Below are 25,479 nucleotides of genomic sequence, written 5' to 3' on the forward strand. Positions count from 1 at the left end.
CCTGCTGAATCCAAGCCAGCATGCAGCAGTTGAAAAGAGGAGCCGCAGGCTGCTGCAGGAATGCTCATTATCTGTCGATACGTGAATAGTTTAGATGCTAGTAGTTGGTGCTCAAGAATACTGTACATACAATAGTTCTTGAGTGTTGTAAGACCGATAAAATTTATTGTGCACTGCAAATGGCTTCCATTAGCAGCTCTTTATTCAGCTATTAACAGAGGGATGTGCAGCCAGCTGCTCCAACCAGCAAGGGAGATTAGTGAACGGAGGTTAGTGAGAGGAGGTCCAAGGCCAGAAGAAGCGGGGGAGAGACTGGGTTAAGCAGATGTGGCAGATGATGGAAGATAAAGACTATACTATAGACTTAAATTGGTTTAACCATGTTGCTCATAGGTGTGTGAAATCCCCATCCCTGAGTGACTAGTTATACCAACCTAAGCCAGCTGTACACAGTGCTATGTTGGCAGGAGAGCTTCTCCAGTTGACACAGCTACCACCTCTCATGGAGGTGGATTTACTACGGCGACAGGAGAGCATCTTCTGCACCAATGCAGTGATTTAAGCATTAACCTGCCCTAGACAGAAGTGTGGGGAGCAGAACTGGCAGCAGAAGGTATTGGAGAGAAACAGAAGGGGATAGGGCTTAAGTGAGGGAAGTGGCTCTGTGTTCTCTTAACCTCCCAGAAGAAACACTCCCCAGGTTCAATCCATCAACCCCCTCTAAGCAACTTCACATCCTCTCCAGCCCAAACTCCAGCCCAGGACTCCCTAGCTCTCCTGACCCCCTCCACACTGGCTCCTTGTGAGGTGCAGGCTTCTACTCGTTTCTCTCCCACCCCTCCATGGGAGGAAGGCGGGTGAGGGACGGGGGGGGGGGGGGCGTTGGGAAGATTCCCTGGGTAGGAAACAGTGACACGTTTGCAGGCAGGAGAAATGTCACGCGCCGCCCGTGAAGTGTCCCAACGCTTTACATAAGAGCAGGGGTAGATGGCCTTGCAGCGGCCAGCCCGAGTCCAGGGACCGAAGCCAGCTGTCACCGTAGGTCAGGGAAGTCGCAGCAGCTGCCAAAGCGGGGGGGTGAAACAGTGCGAGCGGTTACTGGAGTTCCTCGTGGGCCGGCAGGCAGCAGGTGGTATTGCACCCAGCGTGGCAGCGCCTGCAGCGTGGCTGACAGCGGGGGCGCTAGTGAGGAACCGCAGCCCGGCCAGCCCTGGGGAGGGGGAGAGTAAATACGAAGAGGCTGCCTCCCTTGCCGCCCGTCCCGCGGAGGAGGCGGGAATCTGGGAGGCCAGGCCGGGCGGGGAGGGCAGAGGGAGGATGGGAAGCAGCACGGCGGGCCGAGGCAAGGCTGCCCTGCTGTATAACCCGTCGTTAAGGACGAGAAGGAGGCGGAGGGGGGAGACCCGAGCGAAGCACGTGCCTGGTCACACAGGCAGCCGCGGCGCCACTTCCTGAGTGAGCGGTTTTCGGAGGGGAGGGGTTGGTTCAGCGTTAAGCCGGCCGTGACTTTTCCCGGCCCTGCGGCGGACACAGCAGGATTTCCCCAGGGGAAACTCACGGCCTGATTTCCCTCTCCGAGCCTGGGGCGGGGGGGAGTCCACCAGCCTCTCCTCCTCGCTCGCGCGCTCGCGGGACTGGCGGGGGGAGGGGCGGGCCTCTCTGGGCTTCTGCTGTGCGCGCCAGTTGCGGCCGTTAACTCTCAACTCCCCCCCCCACCCTCACCCTCGCGCGCCTGCTCTTGCCCCGGCCACTCAGCAGGGGACAGCCGCTGCCGGAGCCTGTGATGTGACACGCAGCGGCCCCGCCCCGTGAGGGGGTGTGGCCTCGTCCTACTCCCCAGCCAATCGGAGCCGCGGTGGGGGTGGGGGGGGAATATCCTGCTGTCAGACCCTTCCCTCCTTCCCCCCCCCCGCGCACCCGAGCGGTGCCCCTTTAAAATAGCCTAGCGTGGCTGGCGAAGGGGCGCCGCGTTCATCTCGCTCGGGGCCGGCGTGTGTGCGCGGGGTGAGAGGAGAGACAGGGCGGGGAGAGGCTTCGTACCCCCGGCCGGGGCTGCAGAGTCAGGGGCTGCCCGCCGGGCTGCGCGGGGCTCTCCGCGTAGGGAGGCTAGGCGCGCTGCCGGGCTAGCAGTAGCGCAGCAGCCCCCGTGTCAGGCAGCGGGCGAGAAACCGCCGCCGCAGCCGCCTGCGCTTGGGGAGGGGGCGGGCTCCTGTCCCCCTGCCCCTCGCCCCGGCTCCGCGCGACCGAGGGAGCCCGCGGGGATGACGCTCAGTGAGGCGCTGGAGCCGCAGGGAGTTGGAGACGCTCCCGACCCTTCCGCTCCCCCCCTGCCCTGCCCGGCGCCCTGGCAGCAGCAGGGCGACCAGGCGGGGGCGGCGGCGGCCCGGGAGCCGAGGCGGGACAGCGGAGAGTGGTGTCCAGGCGGCCGGTCCTCCCTGCAGCTGGCGGTGGCCGGTCCCCCTGGGGGGCAGCCGCAGGAGGCCGAGCCCCCTGAGGGCGGCTGGGGCTGGATAGTGATGCTGGCCGCCATGTGGTGCAACGGTGCGGTGTTCGGGATCCAGAACTCGTGCGGCGTCCTCTTCGTGTCCATGCTGAAGGAGTTCGGCTCGCAGGAAGACAAGCAGCTGTCCTTCAAGACAGGTGAGACGGGAAGCACCCCGCGTGCCACTCCCCTCCCCTCCCCGCCTCGCCCCACCACGACATGCCAACCCCCCCCTGTGTGTGTGTGTGTGAGACGTTTCTGGCAGTCCCAGTGCATGTGATTCTTCGTGACAGTCGGTGTGAGACTCAGGATCCGAGGGTGCGTATGTCTTGTCTACAGGGTTTAAAAACAAAAGCAGCTTCTTTCGTCTTTCATTTTTTTAAAAAACATGTTGTAAAAGCCTGGTGTAGGCAGGATAAGGTAAAAGTGCAACTTGCCCTGTCTATACTAGGATTTTATAACATGTTAGCTGGTACAAACAACACACCTTGAGTACTGTAGACATATGGGGTGTGTAATTTGGACAGTTTGGATGTCCAAAAATATTCTTCCCTTGAAACAATACAGAGCAAAACCTTCCATCCTCAGAGGGAGAGAGATTGTAACTTCTGTCCTTGCCCTATAAATGAGTCTTGGGGGAGGGAGGTGTCTGTGTGTGTGTGAGGGAGCAAGGAGAAAAATTCTGTGGGAAGGTGTAGTATCACTATCTAAATACCTGTCTCTATCTTTATTGGAGATTTTGCTTTAGGAAAAAATCCTATTTAAAATTGTGCTTAGGTGAATGTTATAATTATTTCCTTCACCCTTGTTGATTTAGCAGTGGCTAAACCAAATGATAAATGAATCCAGAACAGAGTATAACAGTATTTGAAATATTTGAGGATAGGTTTAGGCCATATCTACACTACAGGCACTATAGCTGCGTGGGGGGAGAGGGAGGGGGAGGGTTGTAGAAGGTTTTCTTTTAATCAGTGCAGGAACAGCACTTCCCCAAGCAATGGTAGTTAAATAGTTAGAAACATTCTTTCATTGACCTAGCCATGTCTACACTGGGGGTGTTGGGTTGGCATAGCTATGGTGCTTGGGAGGTGTGGATTTTTCACACCCCTGAGTGTCGTAGCTATGTCAACCTAAATTTTAGGTGTGTAGACCAGGCCTCAGAAGTTGCAAATAATTTAAAAAAAAATTCAAATCATATACCTGATACTGGACTCTGAGGTACACAGGATTTTTATATGAAGGCTTACTGTCATACAACGTGTATTCCTAAAATCCTGAACACAAACTTAATTTTAGTAAACGCTAAAGAAATGTCTATGCTGGTTACCCCCAATCAAATTCTTTCTAAAGTCTGTTAATAATCTGAAGTACCCTATATAGAATATGCACTTTAAAAAGTACTTGCAAGAATAAATGCATCAAATGAGTGTTAGGGGTTCTTCCTGAGGAATCCCAATGTTATGACATCACAAGCTGAACACATGCAGTTTTCTATTCCCATTGTAATGAAATCTGTAGTTGTTTTTGGAATGTAATTTAAAAAGAGATATCACTGGTGACTATTATTGTTACTGTATCTTATTAAAATAAATTTTAGCTAATGTAGTAAGAGTCCCACTGAGGAGCAAGCCCTTCAGCATATTCTTGCTGTGTAGAGAGGCCACATGGATCACTGACTGAAAGAATTGGCAGTTGTCTGGCTTGCTTGACTTCAGGATTAATTAGGCCCAAAACTGGGATGGAGGAAGAGAGAAGCTTATTTATCCTTCTTTTTTCATCCTGACTTAAGCATTTAAAACAAGAAAACTTTGTGCTGAAGTAGGAAATTGAGGCAAATGAGTATAGCCTGAAATGAGTAGTGAAGTCCAATTAGAAAAGTGTCAGCAGTGAAATGTGAATTTTTAGCATTGAAGCCTAGTCTCCTATTTCTACAAGGCCAGGAGTAATAGGGTGTGAGAGTGGGAAGAGTTCTGAATACGAAGGTATGATTACATAATGGAGAATATACTAGCATAACCCCTAGGGTATGTCTACACTGCAATTAGACACCTGCTGATGGCCTGTGACAACTGGCTCGGGCTCCAAGAGCTCAGGCTGTGGGGCTGTTTAATTGCGATGTAGACATTCGGGCTTGGGTGGCAGTCTGGGCTCTGGGACCCTTCTACTTTGCAGGGTCCTAGAGTCCGGGCTCCAGCCCAAACCCAAACAGCCCCACAGCCTGAGTCCCGTGAGCCCAAGTCAGCTGGCACAGGCCAGCCCACGGGCTTTTAATTGCAGGATAGACATAGCCTATGCTGATGAAAGGGGTTTTTCTGTTGGTGTAGGAACACCAATTCTCTTAACGATGCTATATCGACGGAAGCATTCTTCCTTCAGCGTAGCTGTGTCTACACTGGGAGTTAGATCAGCATAACTAGATTGGTCAGGGATGTGCGGTTTTTTCTTCTCCTCAGTTGCTGACAAAATAGCTATATTGACCTAACTTTTAAGTGTAGACCAGGCCTCAGAGGAAGTCAGCACAAACTAACCGTTGCTGATGCAGCATTCAGATTGCTATAGAAGGGAATTGAGGTCGGGAAAGGCGGGCTGCATTTAAAAGACATCTCGGGAAAGGGTAGCCAAAGAATAAAAAAACTTGCTCAGAGAGCATGGAAATTAGTACAATATCTAATCTATTTAGTCTCTTGTATCTAGAGTCACTTTAATTCTAAGATAGCATTTAGAAGCTGAGCCTATGAGCAGGTCCCTGTGGATTCTGTGACTCTGGAATTTGCTATGGAATTCAGCCCTTACCACAGAATTATGCTCCAGAATTTCAAGTCTCTTTTTTTTTAAAAAAGAGAACTTCCAGTCCTTATGGTTGTAAAGATAACTTTAAGAATATGAACCGTGTAAACCACTGCCTGAGTCTGCAAAGAACCTGAAGCAATGGTTCTGAGAGATGTGAACATTCCAAATAACTTTATTTGGAACCTTACAGACTCTGATTCTGTCGCTGTGAAATGTAGCATTTTTCCAAGATACCACAACATTTTTGCTGCTGCTGGGCACCCAACATTTTGTTTTATCTCCCTGCCCTGCTGCGGCATGCCAACAGCTGCTTCTTGCTCTGCACCTTTTCCCACAAGGGGAATTAAATGGATTATAGTGCATACTACCTTCACTGTTTATAGAACCAGGCAGAGGTGATTGGATGGTGTGTGCGCCAAGGAGCAAGAGCTCAAGTCCACATTTCAACCTGGGAGTGGGAAGAGTGAAAAGTGCAGGCTGGTCAGCTAGGCTGCCTTGAGACTACAGCATCAGATGAGGCTTGAGGACGTAAAAAGATGAAGAGATTAACATACCCCTAGAATTTAGGAGTTTTATCTACAGAATTTTGTTCCATTGTGCCACAGATTACATGGGCCCTGCTTATAGGGATCAAGAACCTTTCTTAAAAGGACATCAAGTTAAAGTTCACACTTCTGATTGAAAATTGTGTACCTCATATACTTTTAAGTAATACCCAGTATTACTATGATTGAAAGATACTGGTGAAAATCTTTGTTTTTTTTTTTTTAAAGTATGCAGTGCTTTGCATACAGCACTTTTGTTGTTTCCCTGTATAGTCAGTCATTTTCCTCCCTCTGTGCAAAGATCCTTTATAAACATCAGCAGAGAAGTAGAATTTTCTTTTAAGAATAAAAATAAAATCAATCTGTTTAAAAAATGCAAATATTTTTTAAAACATCCTTTAAAATCATTTTATTCTTGGAAACTGTATCTTATCTTTATTATCTGCATGTGTAATGGAAAAGGGGAATAATAATGGGGTATAGAGGCTTTTAATGCTTGGTCTCTAGTTCAGATCTTTTGCAGGTATGTAGTGACAAAAAGCAATTATCTGATGGTTGTTCCTTGACATAAATCAAAGGAGTGCAGGGTACCAGTCCATGTTGCATTATAAAAGAACACTATTTAGTACCTTGCTAACATTCATCAGAGAGAGCTGCAAGGTGAATTATTTAGTCACATCTAGGTTTTGTCTACATTTGTGAAATTTGACATGCTAACCATTTATTGGAATCTGAAACACATGGTTTATCTGCATGGGTGTGGGATACTTGCTCTGAAAAGACCAGCAACAGTGACATCTGCCACCATGTCAATCTGCACTGGCAGCTTCAGTAGTCACTGGCACAAGAGTTTCACTGATATAATTAGTCCTTCCACTGCCATGCACAGTGAAGAAAGCAATGCTTATGTAGTTCAACTTGTCCATCTTCTGGTCCAAGGGCAAGATTTCTGAAACCCTTCATTTGTACAAATAATTCTGCACACACTCTAGATCTTAATGTGCACTATTTATTAACAGTATTCTTTGTGACTGCTGTGTGTTAACAAGTCCACCTCAGAATATGTCTCAGAAGACAACATTGCCTTAGGCCAGCTGGTAGCATGCTTATACAATGATCCAGGTGCTTGTAAATATCTGCCTTAGGCTGGCTCTGTAAGCTGTAACATCCTGGTGTATGGCTTTGTGTCTAAACAATTGAATACCTATGAAGGCTGAGATAATGTTGGAGAACATCCAGACACTTGAAAATGGGCTGTTGAGGGACCAGCAGGATGGGAAGGAGAACTCCATCTCTGTTGCCCTCTCTGAACTGGGGCCCAGAGTTACCCGATAATCTGAAGAGGTTTTGGAATGAGAGCAGAGACTTGGAGGCTGGAGAGGACAATGACCATGGAGACAAGGAGACATCTACAAAAGGTAACTTTATTTCACTGATTAGAGTTGGTTTGAAAGTTAGGGGAACAGTTTTCTGGAATCTAATTAAGACAGGAAGTCTCCACTCTACTAAAACTTGGCTTCAGTGCCACAAGTGCAAGGAGCAGTTCCTTCTTCTTTCACACCCACCTATTTCTGCAGCTCCCTCTGAAAATAATCTCTTATGCAGCACCCTTTCACCTTTGACTCCATGGGCCCTAGTTCCAAGTGAGGGTGGAAATATCTGGCAAGCTGTGCACTGTAGCTGACCAAAGAATTCCATCTAACCAGTCTTGAATGGTGACCAAGTGGCGGGAAATCTTTTTTTAAAAAGTCAAATGCCAGAATATAGAAAATGTCAAAGCAGGAGAATTATGTTGTAAGAGGCTATGAATTTTGCGTAAGGTCTGAGCATGTGCATTACATTGTATATGTTGGACTAATAGGGCAGACTAGTGCACCTATACAGCTATCTGCTTTTATCTTACTGAAATGGTTTTAATTCTGCCTTTCTGTTTAATATATGAAGCAAAGGCATGCACATATATGAGAGTAAAAGAGTTTGTTTACCACAGGAATTGGGTAGAATCATAGCTATGCCCAGCCAGCAAATGCAGGGGAGCAATCCAGTAAAGATAATTGTTTATCTTCGGATAACTTTTTCCCCAGCCATCTGTACTAATCTCAAAAAAATGTTTGGTTAAACAAGTGCAGTATCTTGTCAAACAGATTAGAGGATAATGGTAACTCTCACCTGTGCTCACAAAGAAATTTGTGTGTCTCCAGCTCTGGATCACGTCCTCTGCAGTACTCATTGAAAGTAACTAGTCTGCAGATTTGTGAGCTGTACATCTGCTTCCTTGAATGGATCTCTCCCTTTCTCTGTTGGAACTTGTATCATGTAGTTGTTCCCACCCTCCTCCCCCAAGTAATCTTTGTTTAGCTCCTTGGTAGTGTGCATGTATTCCAACCCTGCTCTGTATGTAGTTTTCCATCTCCCTCAAATCCTGCTCCTTGAGCTAATGTGAAATTTTGGAGACTTCTTTACCATTTTGAATCATGGGATAGAATGTCTTGTAATAAAGCATTGAAATTTGCTAGTAAATTATTTTTATTACATTTCTTGGTATTCCAAAGGCTGTCATAAATAATCCAATATTCTTTTACTTTTTCGTCTTTTCAGAGACCACTTCTGCAACAAGGGTGTAATTGGGAAATGCTGGCATGTTCCACTGAAGGACTTGGGAGTGCAAGTGACAGTTTTGATAAATCAGAGGACAAGGAAATGAGCCAAGAGAAGATCTATTCCTCAGCCTTCAGGGGGATGTGAAAAGAGACTGACTGACAGAATTTAAGTTCAAGGATGAAAATTCAGCCATCTATTGAATGACATGGCCGACCTAGACAGGAGAATTGAGAATCCATTATGGACTCCATATATCGTGATACAGCAATAGGGGGCTGCAGGAGCTCCACTGTGGACTTGTAAGGGAGTGCAACATCAAAAGCAGTTTGGTTGGTTAACCCATTCATGGGTCCCTGTACCTGTTCAGTATGGACAGTATCTTTGGCACAGTGCTGTGATACAGGACAATAGAAGCTCTGACTGAACTGCACCATGTTCACCAGCTCTTTCCAACACTCATGTCCTGCTTACAGGAAAGAATGGAATTTCATGCCTCAGTAGCCCATAAAACAGAATATAGTTGGTTATTGTCACTGGCCTACATGTTAAAATTGATTTGGCCTTATTTATCTCTTAATAGTACAAGAAGCATCTTTTTTTCCTTTTTAAAGACCACTTTTTCACTAATCTGTAACCTCCTTCAACCAAAACTATAAATGCATAAAATATTATTTAAAAAAAAAAAAAGTACTCCTATTTCATGAGGTCAAAGCTTACGTGGGAAACTACATTTAGTAGCATAAACTGCTAAAGTAGATGTTAACTATTTAGTCTCCTCTGTGAAGTCCATACCCCCTGATGCGTGTTCTGTGGAAGGATTTAAGTGTGTTAGAAACATTGTTTCACTGTTATAATGTTGTGGTTCAGTGTTTGTAACAAGAGTAGGCTAGTGTAACTTTATGCAAACAACCACCATAAAAACTTTTTAACCATTTATTAAATACATAAGATAAAAATCTCAGTCTGACATTGATCTCTGGTAAGGTAATGGAATGGCTGATATGGGACTCAATAAAGCACTAAAGAAGGGGTAATATAGTTAATACCAACCACTATGGGTTCATGGAAAATGAGTCCTATCAAACTAACTTAAAATTTTTTTTGATGAGATTACAACTTTGGTTGAGAAAGGTAATAGCAGTGATCTAATATATTTAGACTTCTATCAGGTGTTTGACTTGGTACCGCATGATATTTTGATTTAAAAAAAAATTAGGATACAAAACTAACATGGCATACATTAAATTAATTAAAAACTGGCTGATATGTCACAAAATATCATTGTAAATGGGGAATCATCACTGAATGAGTGTGTTTCCAGTGGGGCCCTGCAGGGATCAGTTCTTGGCTCTATGCTATTTAACATTTTTATCTATGACCCACAAGAATACTTAAAATCATCACTGATAAAGTTTGAAGATGAGAATAGAGGGAGTGTTAGATAATCATTCTTGTTAACATTTTCTGAGTCCTCTAATTCTGCAATATTCTTTTAGATATGAGGTGATCAGTATTGTTCACAGTATTCCATGTGATGTCACATAATTTACTTAGCTAATGGCATATTTTTCTCCATTGCATTCATTATGCATCCTAATATCTTGTTTGCTTTTTTTTATCACATTGAGCGGAGGTCTTAACTGAGCTGTCTACAATGAGCCCTAGATCTATTTTATGAGTTGATAACTAATTTAGAACATTGTAAGCTGTTTGAGTAGTTAAAATGTTTTCCTCCTATGTAACTTACCTTGCATTTATCAACTATTTGTGTTACTGTACTGCCTAAGAGCCCTAATAACTATCTCCATTTTTCCAAATTGAGTTGGAGTGTGGAAAGTGGAGCAGAGAGAGAACTAGCAACTTGTCAGGCCTCACATATTGTAGCAAATAACTGGAAAAATGGGGAATTTTTGACTCAATGCTTTCTTGAGTTATCCTGTTTCCAACCACACAACCAAGCTGCCTCTGTTAGAGTTTCAGTGCCTTAGCACTGTTGTAAATCACTATCTATGCTAATATGTATTGATATGCTGCTTTACATAGATCACATTCCACAGATAATAGTCTTTTTCATGTTATTTGCTGATCAGCTTGGTCACCTGTATGGTCCCATAGAGGTGTGCTTTAGCTCCGGATAAAATATTGACATCAGCAGAATATTCAAAACACCCTGGAGTCCTGAAACTTTTTTGTGGTGTAGTGAAGAAAGAATTAAAAACTGCTCAGACTCAAAATTGCACAGACTCACTAAATAATGACTGTACAATACTGCTTATCTCATACTTAGGGGGGAAAAGTTTGTGCATGAACTTCCTTATCTTTTATAAGTAAATCATTAAGGTTTAACTGTAATAAAAGGTAAATGGGTTTCACATTGCTACTTAATGCATTACATTGAATTATATGGTTTAGATCATTTACAATCAAATACATGCATTGCCTGGTACAAACTCACTAAAAAGTGATCCTATGAACCCTGATAGCAAACTCTGAAATGAGGGGCCATGTACAGTACCTGCAACTCCTGTTAAGCCCTCACAACACAGTTAACACCTCCAAATTCCCAGTGAGTCAAGAGATGTTAAAAATGTAGAGGTGTAAAATTGTTGAACTGTAATTGATAGACACTGAAGGAAGGCACTTAATATTTATGATCCTTTCTATGCTCCAGTTATAAATGTCAACACAGTTGTGCTCCATGTTATAATTTGATTTTGCATGTGTAGATGGGAACAGCCTATTATATCATAGGGTACAGCTGTGTTTGTAACTGTGGTGTAGATGGAAGCCAAAAGGATAAATACCTAAATAGGCTTCCAGTCCAGAGTGCAAGTTCAGAATAGTTTAAGCTGGTTCATGAGGCCAATACACACTATTATGTATACATTTGGGAGGTGTGTGGAGGGGGAGATAACTTGAGTGCCACATAACAGCCTTATCCTACTTCCACTGGAGGTATTTATCTTTTCTTTTTTTCTTTTTTTTTTTTTTTTCTTCAAAGCAAATAGTATTAGTTCCAAGAAGCTAAACATAGCTGCAGTACATATTTTGGCAGGCCAGTAATGAAAAGCTATGATGGAGAGTTTTTAAAATTTCTTGTGTGGAACAAATTGAAGTGATATCATACTTGGCCTGGGGAGAGGGGTTGCTGAGTCTGTCTTTTCAATGTTTGAAAATATTGTTTCTTCCAACTCATGGATATAAAATCCAAATGAAGCTTGAGTTCTCTTCTATTTCATATTGGACTTTTTTGTTGATTGGCTTTGGCCCCTTATACTTTCTATTTTTAAGCTTACACTCATAGCGATACCTATTTTTGAGAGCAAACTTAAAGGTAGTCAGAATGCTTACAAGGGAAACCTTTTTTCAGACTATAAAAGTGAATCTAAGATAAGATACTCTTTTTCTTATTCCCAAACCAGTTTCTATTAAAAAGTTGTTTATATAAATTTGAGCTTTAAAAGCTTAGTGGAAACTTAACACTGAACACCAGAGTTAAAAGAAATTATATCTCCAGATTTATAATTTCTGTAACTGCTGTGTTCATGAAGTAGTTTGGCAAATTGAATCAACTCTAAGATGTTTTCTAGAGGCTTGAATAAAATGTATAAGCCTGAGATCTGTGTTCTTATCCTATCAGAACAACCCTAATTCTCATAAATTGAAGTGCAACTTTATACCTCTATGCTTTGACTATGAGATTTTAAAAAGTACAGCAGTTTAATGAACCATTAACTTTCATGCAGTGAAATAGCTGACCCTTAAATAGGGGGGCAGAGTCAGCTAGATGTAGTGAGAAGGGAGGGATGGGTAGTAGTGTAGATGATTGATAAGGACAGTCATCAATCACAATCACACCGTAAGGGGCTCATTCACCTGCACATCCACTAATGTTATATATGCCATCATGTGCCAGCAATGCCCCTCTGCCATGTACATTAGTTAAACTGGACTATCACTTTGCAAAAGGATAAATGGACACCAATCAGACACAAAAAATAACAACATCCATAAACCAGTCGGAGAACACTTCAATCTCCCAGGACACTCTGTCTCTGACCTGAAAGTTGCTAAACTTCTACAAAAAAAACTTCAAAAACAGACTTCAAAGAGAAACTGCTGAGTTAGAAATTATCTGCAAACTTGACACATTTAAACTGGGTTTAAACAGGGATTTGGAATGGCTATCTCATTACAAGCAGTAATTTGCTCTTATCACCCATTCTCACCTCCTACTCAATGGTTGTCATTAGGCCTCAAGTACCCGGCTTTCATCCACCTACCTCATTGTTGTTTATGCCTTTGGATATGTATATGCCTCCTATATATGTTTCCAATATTTGCTGTATTATTTCTACCTACTGCAGCTGAGGAAGTGGGCTGAAGCCCACGAAAGCTTATGCCTACTGAAATTAAATTTGTTAGTCTTTAAAGTGCTACAGAACTCTCGTTGTTTTTGCTGTATACAGACTAACACAGCTACTCCTCTGATAAGGGCAGTGTTAGCTTATGTATCCACAGGCAGTCTTATTCAGTATGCCTTTACTCTGGTGTTTAGGTTATTAAAAAAAAAAAAAAAACAATAGCGACTGACACATTTTATGCTGTTGATGCTACCTCTGAGATGCAAAATAATTTTGCTTATATTTAAATATTATCCAGGAAATTATGTGTTCATAGCATACCTCCTGAAATGTCCCTCATTTCAAGGGATATAATTCATCTTATTCCCAAAACTATCAATATTCTGCACAACCTTGTTGTCCCTGACTTTTCATCTCTAAAATTATTTGCAACTGAAACAAGATTTAAAAGAAATAGTTATTTACACTGAAGGAATGAATCCCCTGTCAATGTGAGTTTTCTACATGAATAACTTTTTTGTGTTGGGAAAGAGTCAACATGGTTTTTGTGAAGGGAAACCATGCCTTGCCAATCTACTAGAACCTTTTGAGGGGGTCAAAAAGCATGTGGACAAGGGAGATCCAGTGGATCTATTGTACTTAGACCTTGTCAAAGGCATTCTGAAAATCTATCACAAAAGGATCTTAAGCTAAGTAAGTGGTCATGTGATAAGAGGGAAGGACCTCTCCTGGATCAGTAGCTCATTAAAAGACAGGAAACTAAGGGTAGGAATAAATGGCTAGCTCTCAGAACGGAGAGAAGTATAGCGGTGTCCCTCAGGGATCTGTACTGGGACCAGTTCTGTTCAATATAGTCATAAATGATCTGGAAAAAGAAGTAAACAGTGAGGTTGCAAAATTTGCACTTGGTACAAAACTACTCAAGATAGTTCAGTCCAAAGCAGACTGCGAAGAGTTACAAAAGGATCTCACAAAACTTGGTGACTAGGCAACAAAATGGCAGATGAAATTCAATATTGATAAATGCAAAGTAATGCATCTTGGAAAACGTAATCCCAATTATACATAAAATGATGGGGTCTAAATTAGCTGTTACCAATCAAGAAAGAGACCTTGGAGTCCATGGGGATAGTTCTCTGAAAACATCCATTCAGTGTGCAGCAGCCGTCAAAAAAGCTAAAAGAATGTTGGGAATCATGGGGAAAGGGATAGATAATAAGACAGAAAATATCATATTGCTTCTTTATAAATCCATGGTATGCCCACATCTTGATTACTGTGTGCATATCTGGTCTCCATCTCAAAAAAGATATATTGGAATTGGAAAAGGTACAGAAAAGGGCAACAAAAATGATTAGGGATATGGAAAAGCTTCCCTATGAGGAGAGATTAATGAGATTGGTCCTTTTCATCTTGGAAAAGAGACAACTAAGGGGAGATATGATAGAGGTCTATAAAATCATGACTGGTGTGGAGAAAGTAAATAAGGAATTTACTCCTCATAATCCAAAAAGTAGGGGTCCCCAAATGCAATTAATAGGCAGCAGCTTTAAAATGAACAAAAGGAAGTATTTCTTCACACAATGCACAGTCAACCTGTGGAACTCCTTGCCAAAGGATGTTCTGAAGGCCAAGACTATAATAGTGTTCAAAAAAGAACTCGATAATTTCATGGAAAAAAAATCAATGTGTATTACTCAGGATAGGCAGGGGTTGCTATTTGCTAGATGCGGGGAATGGGCATTGAATGGATCACTTGATGATTACCTGTTCTGTTCATTCCCTCTGAAGAACCTGCCATTGGCCACTGTTGGACGACAGGATACTAGGCTAGATGGACCATTGGTCTGACCCACTATGGCCGTTCTTATGTTCCTTGTCACATGCGTAAGACTCAAAATATTTCACATTTGGGCTGTAGTAGGTAAGAACTGTGTTACAGCAAACTAACATTTTACTTTACTTTTAAGAATGTCTTAATGCATTTTTATTGATACCTTTACATTTTTTTAATAAAAAGAAACGTTGACAGACTTTATCAGAGGAAGATGGGTGCAAGTTACTATGTCAACACTGCTTGTACCCCAGGACTTCAACTCATTTGTCAAACTGATGCTATAGTACAATACTGAGGGAGCCACAGATACCAAGTTAGCAGGAATGATCAGTGCTAATGCTGCATGTAAACTTTGCACAGGTCTTCCACAGAGATCCCACCCTTGTTGTCCTGGGATGATGCTCAAAGTCTGGTACTGTTCTTCCACTAGACCATCATTTGTGACTTCAGTTTCTACTGTTCATTATGCATGTTAGTGATCATAGCTGTTCTTTGACCTTTATCTGATTCCTATATTGTGCAGTTGATATGCATTTCCTATACTATATGTAGTTGTATAATATAACACCCTAAGTTATTATATTAAAAAAACCTAGCAAAATCATTAGAAGAGAAGGAATAATTTGCTTATTCTTAAATCCTTTTAGCTGAACATACTTTCAGTACAATATCAAAATACAGTGAAGTAAATATTTGTTTGCAACTAAAACTTAATTTCAAAGATGTAATCCCTTGCTTCTAGAAGAATCTTGAGAGTAAGAAAACTATCCTCATTATAGAAATGCACAGTGAGGTGAATTATACTGTGTCTTTGCATGTCCTTTTGATGTGTAATTGATAACTTCATAGTGCTTGAGATTCATATTGTAATTTTTATGTGGTAAGACGCATACATGCTGTATAATATTTAGTGTTATGTCAGTGCAACAGTATTTTGCAAGTGCATATTGGAAGCCAAATTAGGAATAAAGTCAGGCCCTATAAAGATGCATCTAATAAACAGCCACATTTTGCAAAGGCTTGGACATTTAAATAGCTACTCTAACTAAGATTCCATTAACTGTTGGTCAGCTGTTCTTTATTTATTCATTGCTGTCTACATAGGCACTCGAGTCCGAGTTCCCAAAGGGACTTGGATAGAAGGCTTTATAAAAATAGAACATATCTACACTTGGCTACTATTAGACTAGTGGACTAGACTGAACACACTTGTTTGTTCCAGATTAGAAATTTAGCAATGGCCAGCCTTGTTAATAAACCTACACACAAGTTCTAAACTGGTAATAAAACCTTTATATAGCATTCATCATGGTCAGAGAACTTTACAAATATTAGCCTCACTACACCCTTATGAGACATGTAACTAGTATCCCTGTCTGTAAAATGGGAATGCTGATACAAGTATATCCAAGGTGGGAGTGCTAATGCAGACAGATCACAGGCAGCCCGTCAGTGTTTTACCACTGTGTCATCTAGATCTGATCTAAACATGTTTAGAGTCTTTATACAATAGAATGGTTAAAATATACTGCATCTTTACCTTTAGCAGAGAAAGATATAATGTGATTCAATGGCTTGAATTTGAAACCAAACAAACTCAGACTGGAAATAAGGTGTACATTTTTAATGGTGAGAGTAACTGTTGGAACAGTTTACCAAGGGTTGTGGTGGATTCTCCATCAGATTGCTGGCATGTAAAATTAAGAAGGTTGTAGAGGGCCAGGGAAAAGTCTAAAGGTGCAGAGGAGCACATGGTTTGGACACAGGCATCCCATAGGGGAGGATCTATTAACAGGGATACTCTATATCTAAGTTAAGAGGAGAGGATAGAAGTTGATAAAATACAGGAAAAAATACAGTCAAATGAAAAAGAGTCCCATTCAATTACATCACATGAAGGCAGATAACTAAAAAGTGACAAATTTTATAAGTGCTTGTATACAAATGCTCAAGTCTAAATCCTAAGATGAGTAAACTTGAGTGCCTGGTGTTACATGAGGATATTTATATAATAGGCATCACAAAAACTTGATAGAACAATGATACTCCGTGGGACACAGTAATACCAGGTACAAAATTGATAGGAATGACAGAGTAAGTTGTGCTACTGGGGAAATGGCACAGTATGTGAAAGAAAGCATAGTTTCAAATGTAGTAAAAAATCTTCAATGAATCAACCTGTACCATAGAATCTCTATGGATAGAAATCACGTGCTCGAATAATAAGTATATAGTAGTAGGAATGTCCTACTGACCAGGATGGTGATGGTGGTTGTGAAATGCTCTGGGAGATGAGAAGGGCTATACAAATTAGAAAAGTCAGTAATAATGGGGGATTTCAACTATCTCCATATTGCCTCAGTACAGCATGCAGAGATAAAGTTTCTAGACACCATTAATGACTGCTTCTTGAAGCAGCCAGTCCTGGAACTCACAAGGGGAGAGGCAATTTTTGATTCAGTCCTAAGTGGAGTACAGGACCTACTCCAAGAGGTAAAGGTAGCTAAATTGCTCGGTAATAATGACCATAATAAAATTAAATCTAAATTCCTTGGGAGGGAGAGTGAGAAATACCAAAGAAGCCCACCACAGTAGCATTTAACTTCAGAAAGGGGAACTCCACAAAAATCAGGAAGCTAGTTAAACGGAAATTAAAAGGGACAGTCACAAAAGTGAAATGCCTGCAAGATGCATGGAAACTTTAAAAACACCATAATAAAAGATCAGATTAAATATATACCCCAAATTAAAAAACCTAATAAGAGGATGAAAAAAAGTGCCTCCATGGCCAAACAACAAAGTAAAAGCAGCAGTTAGAGGTGAAAAGGTATCTTTTAAAAATTGGAAGGTAAATCCTACTGAGAACAATAGAAATTAACATAAACTCTGGCAAGTCAAGTGTAAAAGTCTAATTAGGCAGGCCAAAAAAAGAGTTTGAAGAGCAACTAGCAAAAGACTCAAAAACCAACAGTGAAGAATTTTTTAAGTACATCAGAAGCAGAAAGCCTGCCAAACAATCAGTAGGGCAACTGGATGATCGAGGTGCTAAAGGAGCACTCCAGGAAGATAAGATAGTTGCCGAGAAGCTAAATGAATTCTTTGCATTGGTTTTCACTGCACAGGATGTAAGGGAGATTCCCACACCTGCCCCATTTTTTTTAGGTGACAGATCTGAGGAACTGTCCTTGATTAAGGTGTCAGTAGAGGAGGTTTTGATAGAAATTGATAAACTAAACAGTAATAAATCACCAGAACCAGATGGTATTCACCCAAGAGTTCTGGAAGAACTCAAATATGAAATTGCAGAACTACTAAGTGTGGTATGTAACCTGTCACTTAAATCAACTTCTGTACCAGATGACTGAAGAATAGCTAATGTGACACCAATTTTTAAAAGGCTCCAGAAGCAATCCTGGCAATTACAGGTTGGTAAACCTAACTTCAGTACCAGGCAAATTGGTTGAAACAATAGTAAAGAACAGAATTATTAGACACATAGAGGAACACAATTTATTGGGTAAAGTCAACATGGTTTTTGTAAAGGGAAATCTTGCCTCATCAATCTATTAGGATTCTTTGAGGGGGCCAACAAACATGTGGACACAGGATCTAGACATAGTGACACAGTGGATCCAGTGTACTTGAATTTTCTGAAAGCCTTTGACAAGGTCCCTGACCAGAAGCTCTTAAGCGAAGTAAGCGGTCATGGGGTAAAAGGGAAGGACCTCTCATGGATCAGTAGCTCATTAAAAGACAGGAAACTAAGGGTAGGAATAAATGGCTAGCTCTCAGAACGGAGAGAAGTATAGCGGTGTCCCTCAGGGATCTGTACTGGGACCAGTTCTGTTCAACATACTCATAAATGATCTGGAAAAAAGGGTAAACAGTGTGGTGGCAAAGTTTGCAGATGATACAAAACTACTCAAGATAGTTAAGTCCAAAGCAGACTGCTGAGAGTTACAAAGGGATCTCACAAAACTGGGTGATTGGGCAACAAAATGGCAGATGAATTCCAATGTTAATAAATGCAAAGTAATACATATTGGAAAACATAATCTCAACTATACATACACAATGATGGGGTCTAAATTAGCTGTTAACACTCAAGAAAGAGATCTTGGTGTCATCGTGTATAGTTCTCTAAAAACATCTGTTCAATGTACAGTGACAATCAAAAAAGCTAACAGATTGTTAGGAACTGTTAAGAAAGGGATAGATAATACACTAAATATGATAATATTATTATAAAAATCTGTGGTGCTCCTGCATTTTGAATACTGCATACAGTTCTGATCACCCCACCTCAAAAGAGATACATTAGAATTGGAAAATGTATAGAGAAGGACAACAAAAATGATTGTGTATGGAACAGCTTCCATCTGAGAAGAGATTAAGAAGACTGGGACTTTTCAGCTTGGAAAAGAGATGACTAAGGGGGGATATAATAGAGATCTATAAAATCATGAATGGGGTTGAGAAAGTGAATAGGGAAGTGTTCTTTACCCCTTCACATAACACAAGAACCAGAGGTCACCCAATGAACTTAAGAGGCAGCAGGATGAAAATAAACAAAAGGAAATACTACTTCACACAATGCACAGTGAATCTGTGGAACTTGTTGCTAAGGGATGTTGTGATGGTCAAAAGTATAACTGGGTTCAAAAGAGAATTAGATGAGTTTATGTAGGATAAGTACATCAATGGCTATTAGCCAAGATGGTCATGGATTCAACCCCATGCTCTGGATGTTCTAGGCCTCTAACTGCCAGAAACTGTGGGTGGATGATGGGATTACTTACTCAATGAATGCCCTGTTTTGTTAATTCCTTCTGAATCATCTGACATTGGCCACTGTTGGAAGACAGGATACTTGGCTAGATGGACTATTGGCCATCCTGGGTCAGATCATTCTGATGTTATTAGGCTGCTGTTGGACTTCAGACTGGAGTTCGCTTTAATGGTAGAAGAGGGGATGCTGGTGGCAAGGACGGCTCTTCAGGGCATCTTGAATGCGATTGATTCAGCAGCTTTATCTAGGCTGATATCTGCCATATCTCTGTTGAAGTGTTCATGGCTGCCATCTTCTGGTCTCCCTCCTGAAATACGGCAGACCATCCAGGATTTGCTAGTTGAGGGTCTGTCCTGCTTTTCAGAAAAGACAGATGTTAGACTGCATAGCTGAAAGATTCAAGGGCAACACTGAAATCGCTTGGAATTTACACAGCAGCCACAAAGAGGAAGTGTTTCCAGCCCTAGCAGGCTCACAGATATCAGAGCTTTTTTTCTCAGCCCCAAGACCTACTAAGAGAAAAGGGAAGGAATTACAGGAGGTGACCACTGGCTCCTTCATTTCCAACAGGAGGTTCCACTTGACCAGCAGTCCAGTCTAGACATGCATTTTGACGGGTTTGTCAAGGGCTACATACCAGGAACTTATAGACCAATCTGTTTCTACCAGTATCTTTGTCAATCATCTTATCCCACTTCCTTCATGCTTGGACTCACATCACATCAGATCGTTGGGTCTTAAGCACAGTGGATCTGGGATATTGCCTTCAGTTTGTTTCTATCCCCCCTTCCCTCTTCAGGGACCACTATCACGACCATTCTTCGGTCGATATCCAATCTCTCCTCCTAGCAGGAGCCATAGAGGAAGTTCCTCTGCACCTCAGAGGGAGAGATTTTTATTCCCACTGTTTTCTTATTTCCAAAACAATAGGCAGTCTCGGACCTATTTTAGGTCTAAGAGAGTTTAAAAATGTACCTGAAGAAAATAAAGTTCTGCATGGTCAGCCTAGCTTCCATTATTCCTTTACTGTCCTTTGACTTAAAAGATGCTTATTTCCATATAGTGATCTGTCCAGACCACCACAAGTTTCTGAGATTCATAGTGAATGGAACACACTACCAATTCACAGTATTTCAATTTGGCTTATCAGCAGTCACTTGAATTTTCACAAAGTGCATGATGCCAGTAGCTACATATCTGAGGAGTTTGAGAATCCATGTGTTTCACCAACCAGCCATCTGGTAGGGTGAGGCCAGTCTCAAGTACTGTCCAGCATGGCCATCATTCAATCAACTTTCAATGCACTGGGGCTTTTACTCAATCTGGACAAATCAATTCTAAAATCTGTGCAAAGAATAGAGTGTATAAGGGCATTTCTGGATGCTATAAAAACCACAGTGTTTCTGCTCCCAACAAGGTTCCAAAAGCTCTGAAACCTGGAACTGGATCTAAAAGCACATCCCATTACCACAGTGCACACTTGCCTCAGATTTCTGGAGCACATGGCATCATTCACCTGTGTAGTACAGCATGCCATACTATGTCTTAGGAAGATTCATGGATGGCTAGCGGTGGTGTATGTCAACATTATTTGGACAGAGTGATTTGCATTCTAGAGGTAACTTTGTCCCTCTGGTCTGGTGGATGCACTCTCAGAACATTTGGGCAGGAATTCTCTAAGTTTCTCCTCAACCACTATTCATGTTGGTCACAAATATCTTATCCCTGGGTTTTGGGGGGCATACATTGGAACCCTGCAAACTCAAGGATTTTGGTCCTTTCAGGATCTGAGGACTCATATAAATGTCAGAGAACTACATGCTAGCTGTATAGCCTACACTTCCTTCCATTCACATATTCTGGGAAAAAATCTGCTAGTGTTAATGGACAGCACAGTGACTGTTTTATGTAAACCAGATGGGGGGCATGTTTCTCCCAACTGTGCCAGGAGACTGCATAACCAGCTCCATCTCAAAAGCTGCTTGCCTCCCAGGAGAGCGGAACTCATTGGCAGATTGTGTAAGCAGGTCCTTCTCTGATCACCACAAATGGTCTCTATGTCTGGACGTGGCCAGGTACATCTTCCAGCTGTAGGGAACTACCCAAGTGAATCTGTTTGCAACAAAGGCCAACAAAAAATGCCATCAGTTCTGTTCCTGAGGGGGTTGTAACCCAGGGTTTTTGATGGATGCTTTCTTGCTATCATGGATAAATTCCCTGCTGTGTGTTTTTCCTCCAGTACCATTACTGTCCAGAGTCCTGTTCAAGGCCAAGCAAGGTCATGCTTGCCTCATACTAATAGCACCCCCAGTGTGGCCTTGGCAACTTTGGTTCTTGACCTGCTAGCATTGTTCGTCAGGCCTCTTCTACCTCTCCCATTGGTCTCAGACATGATTCCTCAGGACCATGGCAGTCTGCTCCATCCCAACCCACAGGTCCTCCACTTGACAGCGTGAATGCTTCATGATTAATACCAGTGGAAATGGCTTGCTTGCAAGACATTCTGGAGGTGCTTCTGAATAGCAGAAAGCTTCTAACTAGATGTACTTACCTGGCTAAATGGAAACATTTTTTGGTCTGATCTCAACAGAAAAGTCTCTCTCCAGTGCAGGCTTCCATTAAGCATGTTTTGGATTATTTTTTGCACCTAAAACATCAAGGCCTGACAGTTTCATTAAAATACACGTGGCAGTGATTTCATCATTCTACCCTCCAATGGGTAATAGACCACTCTTTTCCCAACCCCATAATTATCAGATTTCTAAAAGGAATAGGTAGATTATACCCTAAGGTGCAAGAGCCTGTTTCCCCATGGGATCTCAGCCTCATGCTAACAAAATGTAATAGAGCTTCTCTTTGAATCTCTTGCAACTTGCTCCCTACTCCACCTCTCTATAAAAATGATGTTTCTGATTGTGGTAACCTCAGCAAGGAGAGTGGGTGAGTAGAGAGGCTTGGTTTCAGAATCTTCTTATATAGTTTTCCTTAATAACATTTACCTCCACCCTCACCCAAAATTCTTAACAAAGGTGGTTTCCAATTTCCACATTAACGAAGCAATTTATTTGCTATTTTTCCCCAGAAGCATCACACGCTACAGATGAGCAGAAGCTTCATTTGTTGGATGTGAGAAGAGCTTTAGCCTTCTGCTTGGACTGCACCAGACTCTTTAGATATTTAACACAGTTATTTGTTGCAATTGCAGACAGGGTGAATGGTAAACTGTTTTCCACTCCGAAGATTTCCGCCTGGATTTTCTCTTGCATTTATTTGTGCTACAAGTTAGCTAATGTCATACCACTTCCTAAACTATTGGCTCATTCAACTAGAGCACAAGCAGCTTCAGCAGTTTTCCTGGTGCAAGTACCTATTGAAGACATTTGCAATTAAGCAACCTGGTCATCAGTTCACACATTTGCAGCTCATTATGCCATTTCTGGTCAGTTCAGGAAAGATGTCAGGTTTGGGAGGGTTGTTCTACAGTTGCTATTCAGGTAGACTTTGAACCTGCCTCCACATTAACCTGCTTGTATGTCATCTACAGTGGAATGGACATATGCAATCACTAGAAGAAAAATTGGTTACTTGCCTTTCTGAAACTTTTGTCTTTCTTGATGTATTGCATATATTCGTTCCACGACCTACCCTCCTTGCCTTCTCTATTGTTCTATCTGGTAAGAACGAATTGAGGCAGGGTCGGGGCAGCTCTGCCCTCTTATATTGGTAGATAGTGGTGTCCAATGGCAGGGGGTGCTTGAGCTGCTGCAGCTGGTATAGCTGAAGAGGGAAAACATTCTCTGACAACTGTGCACCAGATGCACACACACCTACAGTGGAATGGACATGTGCAACACATCTCAAAGAACAACAATTATGGAAAGGGAGGTGACAGTTTTATTTTCCTGGCTGGTGTGAGTCTGACCCGGCATCAGGGGAAAAGAAAAACATTTTGGAACACAAACACTGTCAGGGTGACTTGGGCAGAGGTAATACCTGAAACTATTTTAATTTGTTTTAAAATTGACTGGGCTACGGGGCTGGAGTGGCGGGTAAGTGGAGGGTGCCTGGCCAGGGGACAAAGGAGGCTGATGGGTGGCTGGTCCTGCTCCCACTCCTGCACCCCCCATTGCGCGTCATGAAAGGCCGGCCTGCCCCCCCCCTTAATATTTTCATCTTAAGAGTTTTTCCATTATTCTGATTACAATATATATTTTTAAAATACTTTAATTAAGAGAGGCAAATTGTTATCCATTTCAACACAAAAGAAAATAAGGTACAAGTAACATTTAATCCAATTTGTATGTCTTCCTACTCTAATTCATTGTGATGACTGCAAGCATCTGATGGCAACTGAACATGAATTATGAAAAAAGTCAAAGCAACTTAATCCCCATTATTTCTGCTCGCTGAAGAGGATAAATAAATTACTGGGCACTAATCTTTGGATAATTGCTCTGATTTGATCTGGAGATCTTAGTTTTTATAGAAATAAGTTCTGTAAGGTTGTAGAACTGTCAAAACTAGTGGACTATTCAAAAAAGCCTAATAATAGATGAGTGAATGCCACGAGCCTTCAAATTTTGTTCTTATTACAACACAGTTATAGTGCAACCCTGGAATCCATGTATTGAGACACTGCTCTGGCATCTGTGGAATAAGAATCCATACTGAGGTATATTTCACTTCTGTGTACAACTCAGTGTGGTTCTCTGTCAGACCTGGGTCTTTTAGCTCAGGCAGTGTAGAGGCTCATGCTTTTAGAATCCAGAGGCACAGACAGCTTTCCCACGAACATTATGTTACATATGGAATTTTCCCAACCTTTCGTGGTTTCACATACCTTAAACAGCTTGGCTTTCAAACTCCACATTTGCATTATTCTGTTCTCAATGAAAACTGGTGCCTTTGGCTAGTTTTGGACACTTTTGCTGTATTTTAAACTTGTTAGCTGTGACAGCTTCATGAGGTCCAAGAGGTGTGCAAGCTTCTCACATGTTCCTTAGAATGCTCACAGCTGCATGCTTCATAAAGTAAATATTGGAACTTTTGGAGTGGTAGGTGCAATATTTTGCTTGTAGACACAAGTTGTGGTTTTCATAAGGTCCTTATTCATGTGTGCTTTAGGATGCTCACAGTTTATGCCATAACTCAATTGCAAATATTTCCCTGATTCAACTTTATTATTTAAATTTATTGCTGCTATACATGTCAAGACCAGATAAGCCATTTCTAAACTCCTAATGCACTGCAAAAGGCATTTAAAAACTACTTACATTTGCATATATACAGCTCATTAATCTAGATTTAGTTGAAAATACATATCAAGAACTTAGGGAAATATTTTTTCTAAAGGAATATGATTTAAAAAGCCCAGACATTTGAAAGTCTGAAAATGAAGGTGGCAGTTGATGATCTGAAAGTATAGAAATGCACATTTAAGAGGACCCAAACAATCTGAATTCTATTTTGTCAATCAGCATCTAAAGTACATTCAAAACTAGGAGGTAATTGTATGCCCGAACAGCACACTTTTATCACAGCAGTGACATTAAAAAGCAAACTGTTTTCCTAATCCTTTAGCACTTGTGTATGCAGAAGTCCTCTTAAAAGACATCTGCTTTAATAATTGGGCTTATACTCTTGTTTGCTTCTTTGTGATATGTACAGATGTCCTGAAAAGTTGTTTTTACATTAAAAATTCAAGTCTAGTTTATTTTGTTTATCCAGGAAAAACAAGGAATATAGGAATTGCTTTACTGGAGCAGACCACATAGTCCAATAAGAACAAACAAAAATTAGCAGGCTTCCAACACCAGACACCATGGAGAGAGATTTTGATTGATTGATTTTTATTCTGATTAGGTAGAATTCATTTTCTTTTTGTCTTCTGTATACTTAACTCAATTGCCTGAAAAACATTTTGGAGAAAAGGTAACTTTTTGAAGGAAATGTAGCATTTCTACCCCTTCAATTAAATGGCCGATGGAGCTTACAATTCACACTGAACACCTACAAGGAGTCCTCTAGTAAAAGTCAGAGAAATTAAACATTACGTTGTTCAACTTGTGGGT

General features: G+C 41.6%; 1 protein-coding gene across 1 annotated transcript in view; it reads left to right on the top strand.

The window, feature by feature from the left end:
- Nucleotides 1-1,922: 1,922 nt before the first annotated feature.
- SLC16A10 (solute carrier family 16 member 10) overlaps nucleotides 1,923-25,479 on the top strand; it is a 146,168-nt gene continuing 122,611 nt past the window's right edge. The window contains exon 1 of the mRNA XM_067546603.1: nucleotides 1,923-2,640. Coding sequence (XP_067402704.1) covers nucleotides 2,262-2,640 — 379 coding nt within the window. The 5' untranslated portion in view covers nucleotides 1,923-2,261. The remainder of the gene's footprint in view (nucleotides 2,641-25,479) is intronic.

The sequence above is a fragment of the Emydura macquarii genome, unplaced genomic scaffold (assembly GCF_026122565.2).
Source record: "Emydura macquarii macquarii isolate MOO-44397 ecotype Brisbane River unplaced genomic scaffold, CSIRO-AGI_Emac_v2 contig_1146, whole genome shotgun sequence".
NCBI lineage: Eukaryota > Metazoa > Chordata > Testudines > Chelidae > Emydura > Emydura macquarii.